The sequence below is a fragment of the Lipotes vexillifer genome, unplaced genomic scaffold (assembly GCF_000442215.2).
Source record: "Lipotes vexillifer unplaced genomic scaffold, Lipotes_vexillifer_v1.1 scaffold525, whole genome shotgun sequence".
In the NCBI taxonomy this organism is placed as follows: Eukaryota; Metazoa; Chordata; class Mammalia; order Artiodactyla; family Lipotidae; genus Lipotes; species Lipotes vexillifer.
In genome coordinates, this window is record NW_006786891.1 from 722,771 (window position 1) to 739,051 (window position 16,281).

The 16,281-nt window shown below is 37.2% G+C and overlaps 1 protein-coding gene across 3 annotated transcripts in view; it reads left to right on the plus strand.

Annotated features, from left to right (window-relative positions):
* The window catches only part of NRDC (nardilysin convertase), a 92,400-nt gene that overhangs the window by 69,901 nt on the left and 6,218 nt on the right, over positions 1-16,281 (plus strand). For all 3 annotated transcript variants that reach the window (XM_007459618.1, XM_007459619.1, XM_007459620.1), the window contains 10 exons: positions 759-863; positions 2,458-2,581; positions 3,135-3,221; positions 4,986-5,105; positions 6,219-6,270; positions 8,741-8,891; positions 11,288-11,415; positions 12,980-13,142; positions 14,981-15,012; positions 15,260-15,398. In XM_007459618.1, coding sequence (XP_007459680.1) covers positions 759-863; positions 2,458-2,581; positions 3,135-3,221; positions 4,986-5,105; positions 6,219-6,270; positions 8,741-8,891; positions 11,288-11,415; positions 12,980-13,142; positions 14,981-15,012; positions 15,260-15,398 — 1,101 coding nt within the window. The remainder of the gene's footprint in view (positions 1-758; positions 864-2,457; positions 2,582-3,134; positions 3,222-4,985; positions 5,106-6,218; positions 6,271-8,740; positions 8,892-11,287; positions 11,416-12,979; positions 13,143-14,980; positions 15,013-15,259; positions 15,399-16,281) is intronic.

The window sequence follows — 16,281 nt, forward strand, 5'->3', positions numbered from 1 at the left end:
TAAGTTAAGAGGCCCAAGCTCTAGTGTCTACTCACCTATCACTTATTGTGTGATCTGGGACAAGTCACCTAATCAATCTGAGTACATTTCCTCATTGTAAAATGTAGGAATGGAGCCACTTGGTGTCTAAAGGACCTGTCAGTTTTTAAGATTCTGTGCATTTGGGTGCTCAGTAAATATCAATACTTGAATTGGTTGCTTTCCTCTGGAAAAGTATTTCCATTTCATAGGTTAGTGAACTTTCTGTCATTATTTCAGTTTTAAATTGAGATAATATACTGATTAATTTAACCACTTATAGCAAGACTTATGTAATGACACATTTTGATTTCTGTTGATACTGATTTTGATTCATGCTTACAGTTTTTAGGTGATAGTGCTGTAGTGATAAAATGATGAAGACCCTGTCTTTAGGGACTTCATAGTCATGTGGGGCACTTGACATGTAAACAGACCTTTACAGTTCAGTGTTGTAATTTCTTCGAAGAAGACGCTGTGATGTGATTAGAGCCTCGTGTGTTGTAGGGCTCAGTATGGGGGATTGGAGGGGTGTTAGGTTAAGCTACTTAAGGTAGTTCTCTGGCTAAAATTTTGTAGAATTCTGAGCATCACATTCTTAAGCTGCAGTTATATCTGGTTGTATCTGTTGGAAGCTTTTGGTTTCATTGTTAAGGAAAGAGATAAGTATTTATATTTTGTGGAAAATTAAGGATAATAATGGAGAATTTCTGGTGTGAAATAATCTTACCTCTTTACAGACAGATCCAGTTGAGTATGTGGAAAACATGTGTGAAAACATGCAGCTGTACCCACTACAGGACTTTCTCACTGGAGATCAGCTTCTTTTTGAATACAAGCCAGAAGTAAGGAGGTTTCCATTTCTAAAATTTACTTTTAGAGAAAGCGGAGGGTGAGAAAGTACATAGAGGTACTTAAGAAGTGTGGGAATGGAGAAAACTCGGTTATGTTTAGTCAAGTTTTTTGTTTGTTTAAACAGAAGAAATATCAATAGTTTTGTGGGTAATTTTTCCTGATTTTTTTTTTTTTTTTTTTTTTTTTTTTTTTTTTTTTTTTTGTTCTGATTCTTGTATATGACTGTGGTTTAATATGAGGAGAAAACCAAGTCCTCTTCTTAGGTACTATTCCCACTGTTTTTCAAGTGTTGAAACATCTACTAACATAAAGTCATTTCTAAGAATTATGTGCTTTAGATGCTAAACATATTTGTTTAGCTTGCCTTTTAATTCTGTTGGACACCCTGGACAATTAAATTTTAATCATTTTGAGAATATGTACAAGAAAAATATGATTCCCTGAATTCAAAATATATGACTTAGGGTTAATAAATATTACACATAAATAAATAGTTGGTCAGGTCTTTGCTCCACTAGTCCTGGGAAATAAGCCATTTCGCTCCATATAGGGTAGCAGTTCTCAACCAGGGGTGATTTTGCCCCCATGGGATATTTGTCAATGCTTGGGTACATTTCAATTGTCATAGCTGGAGAGTGCTCTTGGCATCTAGTGGGTAGAAGCCAGAGATGCTGCTAAACATTCTACAGTGCAGAAGATGGCACTCCACAACTAAGAATTATCTGGCCCAAAGTGTTAATAGTGCCAGGGTTGACAGACTTTGATATAGGGTATTCTAAAACTACTGATTTTAAAGGGGATGGGGAAAGGTAAAGGAAGAAGCAGTAACCATACATTCTTGTTATTTCTCTAGGATGTTTGTGCCCAGGGTTCCAAGTATTTTTTTCTGAACCACTATTTGTTGTTTTTTCTCAAAGAGATGGTGTTGAAGTGCTAGTTAGGGTTTCAAATCTAATCCACAAAAATCTTATGTTTAGTCATTATCATAGCTGAAGGATTATTGAAGGAGGCCCTACATTGGGATCATTTTACTGATTCTTGTGTATGAGGTAGTATAATACATAGCAGTTAAGAGCATAGTTTTTGGAATTATGAACAAACTTGGTTAGAACTCCACTTTTGCCACTTCTAGGTGTGTTGTTCTGTGCAGATTATAGAATCTTTAACCTGAACAAATTATTTAAACTTTAACCTCTGAGGCTGAGTGCTTTCTGTAAAATGGGTATACCTTAGGGTTGTTTTTAGGATTAAATAAAATAATGTATGTTAAACACTACCTAGCACATAGTAAAAGCTTAGTAAATGGTAACTTTTCACTGCTAGTCCTCTTATTATGTAGGATTTGAGATGAGTGCTGTTTAAGCATTCTGAAGAAACATATTAGAAACAGCTGATAGACTAATGTAGTTTTTGTAAATTAGGGTGTTCATGGACTATAGACAGTTTCATGAGCATCAAGATGCTAGGATCTTGGGGTACCTAACATAATGTGGCTTTGCCTTTTTAATAGAGATGTATTAGGTTAAAGTTATAATTGTTTTGTATGTGTCTCCCCACTCTCCCTTCACCCCTGCCCCCAATTAGGTCATTGCTGAAGCCCTTAATCAGCTAGTTCCTCAAAAGGCAAATCTTGTTCTACTGTCTGGTGCTAATGAGGGAAAATGTGACCTCAAGGAGAAATGGTTTGGGACTCAGTATAGTATGGAAGGTAAAATATTTTAAAATTGTCCTACATTTAGGTATATGATTCACCTGGGAAGTTTTATTCCTTAATAGTTTGTCTGATAGTTCCTGTGGGAAAAACTTACGTATTTTTTTCAGTAGTTTACTTTGAAATGAAAATTATTTATACTGCTTTGCAGAAAATTATTTTCTGCAATGTTTATATCTATATTAGCTAGTGAGAAAATCCTATTGTATTGGTAGTTTGGGGGCAGACTTTTGACTGTGTTTTAAAATGTGCTCCTCAAACTTCAGTGTGCATATGTTTCACCTGGAGGTCTTATTAAAATACAGATTATGATTCAATAGCTCTGGAATAGGGCCTGCAATTCTGCATTTCTAACAAAGTTCCCAGATGATAACAATGCTGCTGAGACTGCACGTTGAGTAGCAGGAGTCTAGAAAGCCTGGATATGTCACTCACAGCTTTTCTGAGAAAAGAGAATTGATTTGTGAAGGCCAGTTGTTGACTGGTTTGTTATTAATAGAACTCTGAACATTTGTTCTTTATTGGATCAGTTTGTCTTTCATCTCTACAGATATTGAAAACTCTTGGGCTGAACTGTGGGAGAGTAATTTTGAATTAAATCCAGATCTTCATCTTCCAGCTGAAAACAAGTACATAGGTCAGTAAAATAGCAATCATTATACATAATCCATCCATGTACTAATATTAAAACAAATAGCACCTCTGTAGTATGTTATATTTTACAAAGTATCATTTGAATTCATATTTGAGTTTCCCAGTTATCTCTGGGATAAGCATTACAGTTTTCTTACTTTTCCAAATGAGAAAACAGCGGCTCAAAAAAGCAAAGTGACTTGTCCTGGATCTTCAGTTGGTGAATGCAGGAAACAGGACTTAAACATAATCCTGAGACTTTTTCTTGTCTATGATAGCTGATCCTTTCATGTGAGTCTCTGTAGGAATTGCCATTATCTTGTCCAATTGTTCTAGTGTTTTTCAAACTACAGGTTGCAACCCATTAGAGGGTTGTGAAATCAATGTAATGGATTTTGAGGTCAGTGTAATGAGTTGTGAAAGCACTAAAAAAAATCAGAGTAGAAAATAGCAAAATGTTTCACTGAATAAAGAAAGGGTATTATTTTAAGAACTTTTGTTCTCTGTAGGTATATGCGTGTGTTATCTGTCTACTAGCTTGCAATGGAAAACAGTTCTAACTGTGAGAAAGTCACTGGTCTAGGACAAAGGTTACAGTTGTATATAACTAATTTTACTCAGAATACCATTTTTCCCAGCAATTCCATTCCTAGGTATATACCCTAAAGAATTGAAAACAGGTATTCAACCAAATACATGTACATACACTTTCATAGCAGCATTATGCACAAAAGCCAAAAGGTGGAAACAGCCAGTGTCCATAATGAATGAATGGATAAACAAATTATGGTATATACATGCAATGGAGTATTATTCTGTCATTAAAAGAAATGAAGTACTGATACATGCTACAACATGGATGAACCTTGAAAACGTTATGCTAAGTGAAAGAAGACAGACACAAGGGGTCACATATTGTATGATTCCTGTTACATGAAATATCCAGAATAGTTAAATCCATAGAGACAGAACTCAGACTGATGGTTGCCAGTGGCTGGGGGGAGTGGGTAATGGAGAGTGACTGCTTAATGGGTATAGAGGTTTCCTTTGGGGCTGATGAAAATGTTTTGAAACTAGAAAGAAATGGTAGTTGCACAACATTGTGAGTGTACTAAATTCCCCTGAATTGTTCACTTTAAAATGGTTAATTTTATGTTATATATGAATCTAACCTCAGGAAAAAAAATGCTTTTATACAAAAAGTCTTGCATATTTTAGATAATTCAGTTCTGCATCTTGAACTTTAAGTATCTAAACAACCCTTTTTTTTAAGTAAATATAGCCAGTACCTTTTTTTAAATTCTTAAGTTAGCTATTTCACACCTGAGTGTTGATGAAACAATTTATGTTTCATTAACTTAAAGGACAAATTTGACATTGAGGAGAACTATTTTGTTAACTTTTAAAAACTCTGTAAGTTTGGTAAAAGACATTCTCATTCAAGAATGCATTCATTCATAAATTGGTTTATACAACTATTCTGACCAAAGGTCCCTTTCAGTTAAGATTGTCTCTGAGAAAGAGAATGAAGCAGAATATGGAGAGATCAGAATCAACTCTTGGGAAATTACATCTTCAGAGTTCATTTAGTTTAAGGCCAAGAGGACTTTCTTTTTAGTATTGTTCTAATAATTTATTGTATTTCAGCATTTGAATTTGACTTATGTTTGCCACAAAGAAGACTTACTTAGACTTCCGAAACCAAGAACAGATTGGTGGGAATCCTGTTGAGATAACTGAATGATTTATTACCTTTCACTTTTGTTAGCCACAGATTTCATGTTGAAGGCTTTTGATTGTCCAGAGACAGAATACCCTGTTAAAATTGTGAATACTCCACAAGGTTGCCTATGGTATAAGAAAGACAACAAATTCAAAATCCCCAAAGGTAAAATATTTCCCTCCTTAATAATAGTGAAATAAGTATAACAAATCTTTTTCCACTTTCTAGCAACCTTTTCCCTCTGTGTCTATCACTTTCCCCTCTTTCCCCTTCCCCTTCTACCTGAAGACCTTTTCTAGGCTTATCTATCAGATCCATACTGTGCTCCTGTGCTATCACAGAAATTCTTATGGACATTATAGATTCCAGGAAGTATATAAGGATTCAAGCCTAAAATGAAATTATTTTTGGATATTTTTCTTTCAGTTATATGAAAGCAGAGCCAGGTGTTTGGCCATCCTAGGGAATAGGTGGTGTTTTTTGAACATTATTGTTAAAAAGAAAATAAGAGTAGCTGAAAGAAATTATTCTTAGATACAATAGATAGCTGAGTCCAGCATTACAAATGTGAAATATCCTCCATCTGTCTCCCTCTACTATTTTGCTTTTCAGCATAAAGGAAGCATAGTATATAGTTAAACAGACTCTAAAGCTCTTATCTTCAGCACGGTAGCCCAAACTGTGTTGCTTTTTTATTTTCTGTTTTTGTGCATGGCATTGGAATTTACTGAAGCAACTTGGAATCAAAGGCTGAGTGCTCTTGGCTGCCATTTAACCCAAATCCCTAACCTTGACACAACTGGACTAGTTCTGAGGGATTCTTGAGTTCACTGGGAAGGTGTTTACTCAATTTTTCTTGAATAGATTATAAGAGTGTCTAAAAATGTTCTTAACATTTATTCAGCTTCCTTGGAAAGGCGCTGCTATAACTTTCTGTGAGCATTGGGATTTTTCCCTTAATATTCTTGACATGTATACCTCTGTAAGCATTTTTCCTGACCAAAGCTATTGATAATAAGAATATTCTTAGGCCTCTCTGCATATCTGTCTATATATCTGGTCTTCCCGTAGATTAAAGTGTACCTTCTGGACACTATTTGGAATGGTAAATAATACTTTCTAAGAACCCTTAAGGATAAAAATGTAATGAGGATTTAAGGATTAATGGTTTGTTTCAGAATTTTTAAAACAACATAATATTAGGGGAAAATAGCAGATGTATTAAATATTTGAGGCCTCTGGCCTATATTTTCTTATTTAGGATCTTTTTTCTTTCAGCATATATACGTTTCCATCTGATCTCACCTTTGATACAGAAGTCTGCAGCAAAGTAAGAAATTGTCCTCTTTTCTGGAAAATATTTTTTTTATTATTGGAAGACTATTTTGTTTGTTTATTTCTGAATCATTCTATCATTTTTCTCTGTCAGACTTGAGCTATGCTCCTCATTTATGTGTTTTTATGTGCCCCAAACAAATTATTTGTATCAATACTAATCACTAAGATGGAATTGTGGCTGCTCCATCTCCAGCACCCATTTGTAAAACATGCTGACAGTTTAGGCTAGTCGTAGAATTACTGGATTGAGAAAGTTCCTTAGAGATGAGTTTGGGTCAGCTTTCAGTCTGTAGTGAGGACTAATGGATCTGTTGACCTGTATTTAGAGATTATTTATAATCAGATTCCTGTATTTATAATCAGATTCCTACCAAGGAATCTGATTATACTTTGTTCTTAGCAAATTGCTTACATGTTTATGTAGGTTGTGGGAGGTCAGAGAGCCTAAAATGTACCTGAATCTTAGGAGGTGCTCAGGAAACGTTAGTGTACTTCTTCCTTTCTTTTGCCACTTAACCTGTAAAATCCAGCCTTAATCTCACAAGCAGCACTAACATTATTAATATTCAGTTTAAAAAATGCATTACCCTCCTCCATTTCCTCAGATTTTTGATTTTTCAGTCAGAAAACCTAGGCCGCGGTGATAACCAGAGCCTTTGGGCCAGTTGCCTTTCATGCATTTTACACTTACCCCATTGTGCAGTATAAATATTGGGTTGGCCAAAAAGTGTCTTCAGTTTTTAAGTAAAAATAAAAGATACATTTTTCATTTTCACTAAGAACTTTATTATATTCACCATTTTTTTCCCACTACCTTCTGCCATTTTTCAGGCAACTTCATAATTCCATCTTCCCAAAACTTTTTATCTTTTTGAGCAAAGAACTGTTCCAGGTGCCTTTTACAGTCTTCCAGGGAATGGAAATTTTGTCCATTAAGAGAATTTTGAAAAGACCAAAATAAATGGAAATCTGAAGATGCAATGTCTGGTGAATACGGCAGATGAATCAGAACTTCCCAGCCAAGCTGTAACAGTTTTTGCCTGGTCATCAAAGAAACATGCAGTCTTGTGTTATCCTGATAGAAGATTATGTGTTTTCTGTTGACTAATTCTGGACACTTTTTGTTGAGTGCTGCTTTCGGTTTGTCTAATTGGGAGCAGTACTTGTTGAAATGAATCGTTTGGTTTTCCGGAAGGAGCTCATAGTAGAGGACTCCCTTGCAATCCCACCATATACACAACATCACCTTCTTTGGATGAAGACCAGCCTTTGGTGTGGTTGGTGGTGGTTCATTTCACTTGCCCCACGGTCTCTTCTGTTCCACATTATTGTACAGTATCCACTTTTCATTGCCTGTCACAATTTGTTTTAAAAACAGAACGTTTTCATTATGTCTAAGTAAAGAATTGCATGCGGAAATATGGTCAAGAAGGTTTTTTTCGCTTAACTTATGTGGAAACCAAACATCAAAGTGATTAACATAACCAAGCTGGTGCAAATGATTTTCACTGCCTGATTTGGATATTTTGAGTATGTCGGCTATCTTCTGCATGGTATAACATTGATTGTTCTCAGTTAATGTGTCGATTTGATCGCTATCAACTTCAACTGGTCTACCTGACCGTGGAGCATCGTCCAGTGAGAAATCTCCAACACAAAACTTTGCAAACCACTTTTGACATGTCCGATCAGTCACAGCACCTTCTCCATACACTATACAAAATTTTCTTTTGAGTTTCACTTGCGTTTTTACCTTTCTTGAAATAATAAAGCATAATATGCCAAAATGTTGTTTTTTCTTCCATCTTCAATATTAAAATGGCTACACAAAAATTTACCAATTTTGATAAGTCTTTTTTTAAATACATGCTGATATAACAGCTGTCACATACAATCTAACAAAATTGTTTCAAATGAAGTTAAAGGCAACTAAGTACTGCTAGAGCCATCTTACGGAAAAAACTGAACGAACCTTTTGGCCAACCCAATATTACATTTTCTCTGTGTGTGCGACATGAAAAAGACAGGGAAGCATTGCTGAAGGTGGGAGTTCTGTAATGCCCCTGTGAAACTGAGTCCTGGGTAAGCTGTATTTACCTTTTTTTTTTTTTTGCGGTACGCGGGCCTCTCACTGTTGTGGCCTCTCCCGTTGCGGAGCACAGGCTCCGGACGCGCAGGCTCAGCGGCCATGGCTCATGGGCCCAGGCGCTCTGTGGCATGTGGGATCTTCCCAGACCAGGGCACAAACCCGTGTCCCCTGCATGGGCAGGCGGACTCTCAACCACTGCGCCACGAGGGAAGCCCTGTATTTACCTTTGAACTCAATTAGTATATATGGTTTTACATTCTGGAGTAGTGAATTAACATCTTTATAAAAGTGAAGTTTCTTACTCTAAGTCAAAGCAAATCCATTTGTCTATTTCTTGCCAATTAATGATGCTATTTGAATTTTATACTCTTAGTGTGGTCCTCTTTGATATCTTTGTCAATATCCTTACCCATAACCTTGCGGAACCAGCTTATGAAGCAGATGTGGCACAGCTGGAGTATAAGCTGGTAGCTGGAGAACATGGTTTAATTATTCGAGTGAAAGGATTCAACCACAAACTACCTGTAAGTACACTGCTCTAATTTCCTCACAGGCAGCTTTAAAATTTTATATTTATGTTTGTTGTGCCTATAGCACCAAGCATAGAGGCTTGTGCATGAGGTGCTGTACATAGAAAGAAAAGTTTATTAATATGAATTATTGTATTTTTTTGGCTGATGACAGGTATTCTAACTTTGGCCACACAAGACCAACATATATTCATTAATTAATTACATTAATCAGTGTTGTATGCATTAGTAATGGATACAACACAGCCTGTGCTTCAGGCTTGATTTCACTTCACTTTGCTGTCAGTTTCTCTGCAGCCAACACTGGCGTTAAGGACTGGTTTGAGCATAATTTCATGCCATACAGCAAGGACAAATTTAAAGCACCTGACACATTGCCTGACATAGAGTAGAACTCAGATGTTTGTGTTGTTTCTTCCTCTTCTTGCACTCTTTTCCATTGTTTCAAGTGTGTGTGTCTTGTTTTCCTTCTAAGTTTCTGACTCTTTAGAAACAGTTTATATCTTGTCAGTGATTTATCTTTTGGTAAAGAATATGTTTCAGTGTCATTTTGTCAAAAACTTCATCAGTAAAGGAAGAAATAATAATGGGATGCTAGCTAAAGGATTAGATCATCAAGTACCAGGTAAAATAATATAATGTACCCAGCAACAAATTTTATATCTTGGTTTCTTGGGTAGAACATATATTAAAGTTTGGGGAACTGCACTCATACAAGAAAAAATCTGGAGGAGAGGTCCTGGCAGAAATTAGACCTGTGCTAAGAGGTGATATAGCCTCCATATCTTAGATAGTTCTCTCCTTTATACCCTCATCCCTGTCAGTCTCCCCAGGGAACAAAGATTGGTCTTAGGAGGAGACACCATGGAATATTTTACTAACCTTCAAAAGCCTAAATATAATTTAGCTTAAAATCCAAACATGTTAAAGTTTTGGAATTACCTGGAGAGCTTTTTAAAAATACAAACCATAGGGGACTTCCCTGGTGGTCCTGTGGTTAAGACTTTGCCTTCCAAGGCAGGGGTTGCGGGTTCGATCCCTGGTCGGGGAGTTAAGATCCCACATGCCTCGCGGCCAAGAAACCAAAACATAAAACAGAAGCAATATTGTAACAAATTCAATAAAGACTTTAAAAATGGTCCACATCAAAAAAAAAAAATTAAAAAAAAATACAAACCATAGAAAACGATTTGAGGTTCTTCATTTTATGAAGCTTACCTAGCCTTAACATTAAAACTTGATATAGACTATAAATATGTATATAAAACTGGAGATCAGTTTCACCTATGAAATACAGAGTCAAACATTCTAAAAACTTGAAAATTAAATTCAACAATAGAACAAAAAGAATAATTCACCATGACCAAGTGCCAGGAATGCAAAGGTTGTTTGTTCAGTATTAGGAAGTTGATGAACATAAATCATTATAACACAAGTCAGTTGAGGAACACTGTGTGAATATAGTGATAAATGCCCAAAAACTCATTTGATAAATTTGAGTGGTCATTCCTAATAAGTAGGAATGGAGGGAAATTACTTAACCACAATAAAAACCTTAATTAAAAGACTAACAGCAAATGTTCCACTAACTGATGAAATGCTGAACATTAAAATTGGGAACAAGCCAAGGATACCCATGATCACATCTATTACTCAACATTATTTTAGAGTTTCTGGCTAATACATTAAAGTCAAAAAATAAAATAAAAACACTTGGAAGGGAAAAAGTATTTTTCTTTTCAGGGGATATGGTTGTATTCTTAGAAAATCTAAGATACTACTAGAATTTAAAAAATAATTTGTGATATGACTCATTACAAGACCAGTATATCAAAATAAATGGCTCCTTTTCCTATAGTGCAATAACCACTTAGAAATGGATTGGAAAAAAATACCCCATTTGTAATATCGAGAAAAATAATAAAATATCTAAGAATGAATAAGAAAAGTACAGAACCTATCTAAAGAAAACTAAATCTTTTTGAAGCATATAAAAAAGACTTTAAATAAGCGAGAGACTCATCATGTTTCTGGATAGAACAGGTTGATATAAAGTCATTATTTCCAAAATTACATTCTCCCAATTAAAATCACATTTAGGGGCAGTGGACATGCTGGATAAAATTATTTTTAAGTTTAGTTGGAAGGAAAAATGTTTTAAAATACCCATAAAAATTATAAAAAATAAAATTCATTGCTCCAAATTTGACAGTTATTGAGAATTTTAGCTCCTAAAGATTCTTTGAGTCATTAGTACTTCTCTTATGTCCTGTGCAATGCCTATTACCATACTGGGCCCCTGGTAAAAGCCAGTGGGAAACATTTTCCCCCTAAACATTAGTGGATTTCCATGCTTCGCCACTTAAGGTGCTTCTTTCTTTTCTTCTTAGCTGCTGTTTCAGCTTATTATTGACTACTTAGCGGAGTTCAGTTCCACACCAGCTGTCTTTACAATGATAACTGAACAGTTGAAGAAGACCTACTTTAACATCCTCATCAAGCCTGAGACTCTGGCCAAGTGGGTATACATGGATGGGATCAGCTTATATTTTGAAGGCCTGAAAGTATTTGCCTTCCTGGAAATCAAGTGTGGGGGATGAGGCTGTAGTTTCAGTGCTAATTCAGATGTGATAGGAATGTGCTGTGTTTTAGGAAAACAGCCCACAGAGTTATAGGATTTCTAAACCCAGTGTAAGTAGCTATCTGTCAGTAGGTCTGCAAGCAGCCTACTATACTTAATTAGAGGCTAAAGGTAAAAAGGGTGCTTTTTCCAAAGTTTGTAAGTAGATAACAGTTCAAAAAATGCTGACTTTGTTGTGGCTCAAAATTGCTTACTGGTGATTATATGGTGATTTTAGTGTGTTGGATGTTATATTAAGTAGCTGAGTTAAATTGCCTAACACATCACTTATCTGACAAATGCAACTATCCAAGAATTCATCCAGGGTTCCAGAAGAGAGCAAAAATGCTCTGGACAGTCTGTGTACTAATGCTTAAACCCTCTGCTAATAGGCAACCTTCCTGGGCCTTTTCATCAGAGCCTGTTCTTTACCTTTGTGTGAATCAGAAAAAAGGACACCCTTGGGGTAACCTCTATCAGCAGGCAGAGCCTTTGTGGAAGGGGAAAAAAGTCCCCTCTGAGCAGATACAGCCCTTTGTGCACATGGCTTGCAAGCCCCTACTTGATCTGCTTGCTGGGCATCTATAAATGGAAAACGAAGAGCACAACTTTATATAGAGGCCCTGCTTTTGACATAGTTATAATGAGCCCATAAATGTCCAAAATTCGAAAGCAGGGGAGGGAGCAGTTAAGAATCAGACATGTAATAACTGATAATCTGATCACAAAAAGTTACAAAAACTCATAACCAAATATAAGTTGGAAAGGAGAGTTGTCTGGAACTATTGATATGATGAAAAATAGCCTGTGTATCCCATAACTCCTGAATACTACTTTATTAAAATGTGGTAGAGTAATAATAACACCTGTTTATTGAAGATTAGTTATGTGTTAGACCTAAGAACTTTTTTTTTTTATAGACCTAAGAACTTTTAAGTGCATTTATTTAAAAATTCTGTAATGGTAGATTATTATTTCCCTTGTTTTACAAATGAAGAAATTGAGTCACAAATGTTAGGTAACTTGCCATGTTCAAACAGCTTACTGTGTGTGGGAGGGGGTTAGTCTGATTCTGGCCTAGAGCCACTTATGCTGTATTGTCATTGTAGTAATAGATATCCATGATGATCACCTCCAGTAATTAATAAATGCTAGTGAGATTTCAAATCAAAATAGTAATATTAAATTGGTGTGTGGCTCATCTGGCAGCTTATGTGAAATAATTTATTTTGCAATTGAAACAGATAAGTGAGTTGTACCAATGAGCTAATAATCTATGTAATAGTTTGTATATGCAGTTTTAAATGCTTTTTGGTGATTATGACATTGTTTCCCTATCTTAAGTTGTGATAGAAATTGCCTCTCTTTAGAACACATCATCTATAGAAACTTAATCAAATCCTTCTTTACCTTTAAGATTCATTTCTTACAATAAAACTTTTTTTTTCTGCTCTCTGTACAGAGACGTTCGGCTTTTAATCCTGGAATATGCCCGTTGGTCTATGATTGACAAGTATCAGGCTTTGATGGATGGCCTTTCCCTTGAGTCTCTGCTGAGCTTCGTCAGAGAGTTAAAATCCCAGCTCTTTGTTGAGGGCCTGGTACAAGGAAATGTCACAAGCACAGTGAGTGTGAGGTGCTCTGTTGCTGCTGGCCAGGTTTGAATGCCGTTCTGGGCTCTGGAATTGCATTACTTCTTCCCTAAAGGGGAAGCTCTGTAGTCTGGCAGGCCAGCATTGTCACAGTCTGTTTAGAAGGGAACCTGGCCCCTCCGATGCTAAGAAAGACTTTCTTATGAAGGAGACTGCTGCTATTGGACAGGACTTTGAGCTAAATGGGTTTGGTAAATATATGGTATTGGTTACATTTGTTGAGAAGACTGTGGAAACTACAAACAGTTTAATTTAGAAATTAAAGTGGGAGCTGGGGAGTGGTGAGGGATGTGTGTGTGTGTGTGTGTGTGTGTGTGTGTGTGTGTATTCACATATACTTAGGCAGAACTTGTATGTCAAACTTGTATGTCGGAGCTTTATCTTATAGTAAATGGAGAACCATTGAAGGATTTAAAAGAGGATTTGTCATTAAGAAAGATCCAGAGAGACCAGTTATGAAACTGTTATAAAAGTTGACATGAAGTATGATTCCACTTATATGAGATCTCTAGAGTAGTGACAGTAACAGGAGGTAGAATAGTGGTTACCAGGGGTTGTGGAGGGAAAGAAGGGGAGTCATTGTTTCTATGGGTTTGAGTTTCAGTGTTGCGAGATGAAAAGTCTGGAGTTCCATTTCACAACAATGTGAATATACTTAACACTACAGAACTTTACACTTAAAAAAGGTCAAGATAGTAAACTTATGTATTTTTACCTTAATAAAAAAGTTGAGGTGAAAATGATGAAGCCTGAGGTTAGGCAAAATAAATGAAAAAGAAATGCTTAAGAAATAATGAGGCAGAGGATGATCAAAGGCAGTGACTGATTGGCTGTGGGGGTGAGGGAGAAGGGAGGGCTCTAGGATGATGCCCAGATTTCTTACTGGAACCAGTGGGTTGGTAGAGGAGTAGGATCAATGTAGGTTTGGGGCCATATGGGGAGTTGGTTTTGACCCATATTGAATTGGATGTGTCTGTGGGACCATGTAACTGAGGCCTCTTCCAGCCAGAAGTGCTTGTTCGGACAGTCTGTTTGGCTCTTGACCTCTTCCTCCATGGCCTCCCAGTTTCTCAGGACTGGCCCTTTAATGGAATATATAAATGGCCACTCTCGAGATTGGCTGCTATCCTTCCTACTTCTCTGTCTTTATCCCCCAACCCCCAAACCAGCCCTGGTTTCTGTCATGCCAACAGAAAGTTTAAAAACAGGGAGAAGAGCAGGAGTAGCTGCCTGCTTCTCTGAGCACAGTGGGAGTACCGTGCGGGGGTCCTTTTGGTTCAGAGGACTTAGTACCATGAATTGCCCCAGGCAGAAACCACTTTAGAGATAAGCTTACCTCTCCACTTATCCCTCATAGGTTAGAAAACAAGTCTTAAGAGGGGGAGGGGATACATCATTCACTTAGTATTAAGTATTATTCTGTCACTCACTCTATGCCAGGCTCTGTATTAATAGATCCAGGTTTCTAAAACACAGCCTAGTGGGGTAAACTGAACAATTAAGTTTGATCCAGTGGGGAAAGTTTCACAGTAGACAGGTAAACAGGTAAACAGGTAAACGCACCAAGGGAGAACAGAAAAAGAGCCACTTCAGTTGAGAGCCTTAGTATTCAACAAACATAATCAGTATTGAATCAGTGAATGATAAGCCCAGTGAATGAATGACCAGCATTTAGGATAATAGACTATATCTGCCTTCCTAATGCATTCCAGGGCTTCCCAAGCAGTTAGAATGTTGGTATTAGTTGGTTCTGGGTGAAATTAATGTCAGGAGAGCCTAATATAGTTATTTTCTTCTCTTTCGCCTCCTAGGAATCTGTGGATTTCCTCAAATATGTTGTTGAGTGAGTATTGGTTTGAGTTTTCTCTTTGGGAGTTACGTGTTCTTAATAGCATGAGGGCCTCGAGACCAAAACTCAGTTATTACTAAATCCACAATGGAGATGCTTCTCGTAGTAGGTTTTTTGAGGCTAGTTATATAAACAAAGCAATTCAGATGGGACTGTGGAAGGCCTGACCTTTTCACAGTTTGGGGGTGCAGGTAAGAGGATAAAGGCACGGCCTCAGTAACCCACACTAATTGTTTTGCAGCAAGTTGAACTTCATGCCTCTGGAGCAGGAGATGCCTGTGCAGTTCCAGGTGGTAGAGCTGCCCAGTGGCCACCACCTATGCAAAGTGAGAGCTCTGAACAAGGGTGATGCCAATTCTGAAGTCACTGTATACTACCAGGTCAGTGCCCCCTTTGCACACAGCTGTCCTCATGGCTAAGTATCTTTAGGACACTAAAGCCTGGTGGAAGGTCCAAAGTACCTGGGAGAAGTGAACGTATGCTCTTCAAGGACTTTTTGCAGTTATTCTGTGGTTATATGCTTGGGGTCATTTGTACTCTTGAAGCAACTACATTTAAAAATTGTTCCTGTCAGTGAAATGGATCCTTTTTCAATCACAGTGCTTCTATTAATCACCCAACCACTAGTCCAGAGGGACAGAGACTGAAGTATGGCTGGAAACTCCTACATGTTCCCGTGTCAGAACTCCAAGGAGCAGGAGGACATTTGTTAAAAGGACAGTTTTAAAAATGTGACAAAAATAAACATAGCCAGTCAACCAATATACAGTAAACAGAATGAATACCAGAGTCATAATTAAAGGTTTCAAAGCACCTGAGAGATAGGATCTTATCACCTGTTTTATGGATGATGGATCTGAGGTCCTTCATTTACCTGAGGTCATACCAGCTGGGCTCAAATTTATACCTTCTGTCCTCAAATCCTGTATTTTTTCCACATAATTCTGGAGAGATGGGATGGTGCTTAAAATAAGGAAGAGCTCTGCAACAATCTCAATTGGCTCGTAGACTATTTTAGCCTGTGGTTAGTCATACTCACTTATAGGGCTATGGGGACCTCTGTCTATCTAGACTGTTCTCAGACTTCCCAAACTCTGGGGCTCCTATAGCTGCTGCTATGGTCCTGGATTGTCTACATGAGGAAGTCACTTCGCTGTCTGGCCTTGTGAAGGTTCCTGGCCTGAACTTTGGGCAGGGCTACATGGCTTCACTATCACTTTGTCCTTTTCCTGTGTTTCTGGCCCTGGGCCTGAATCTTTCCCT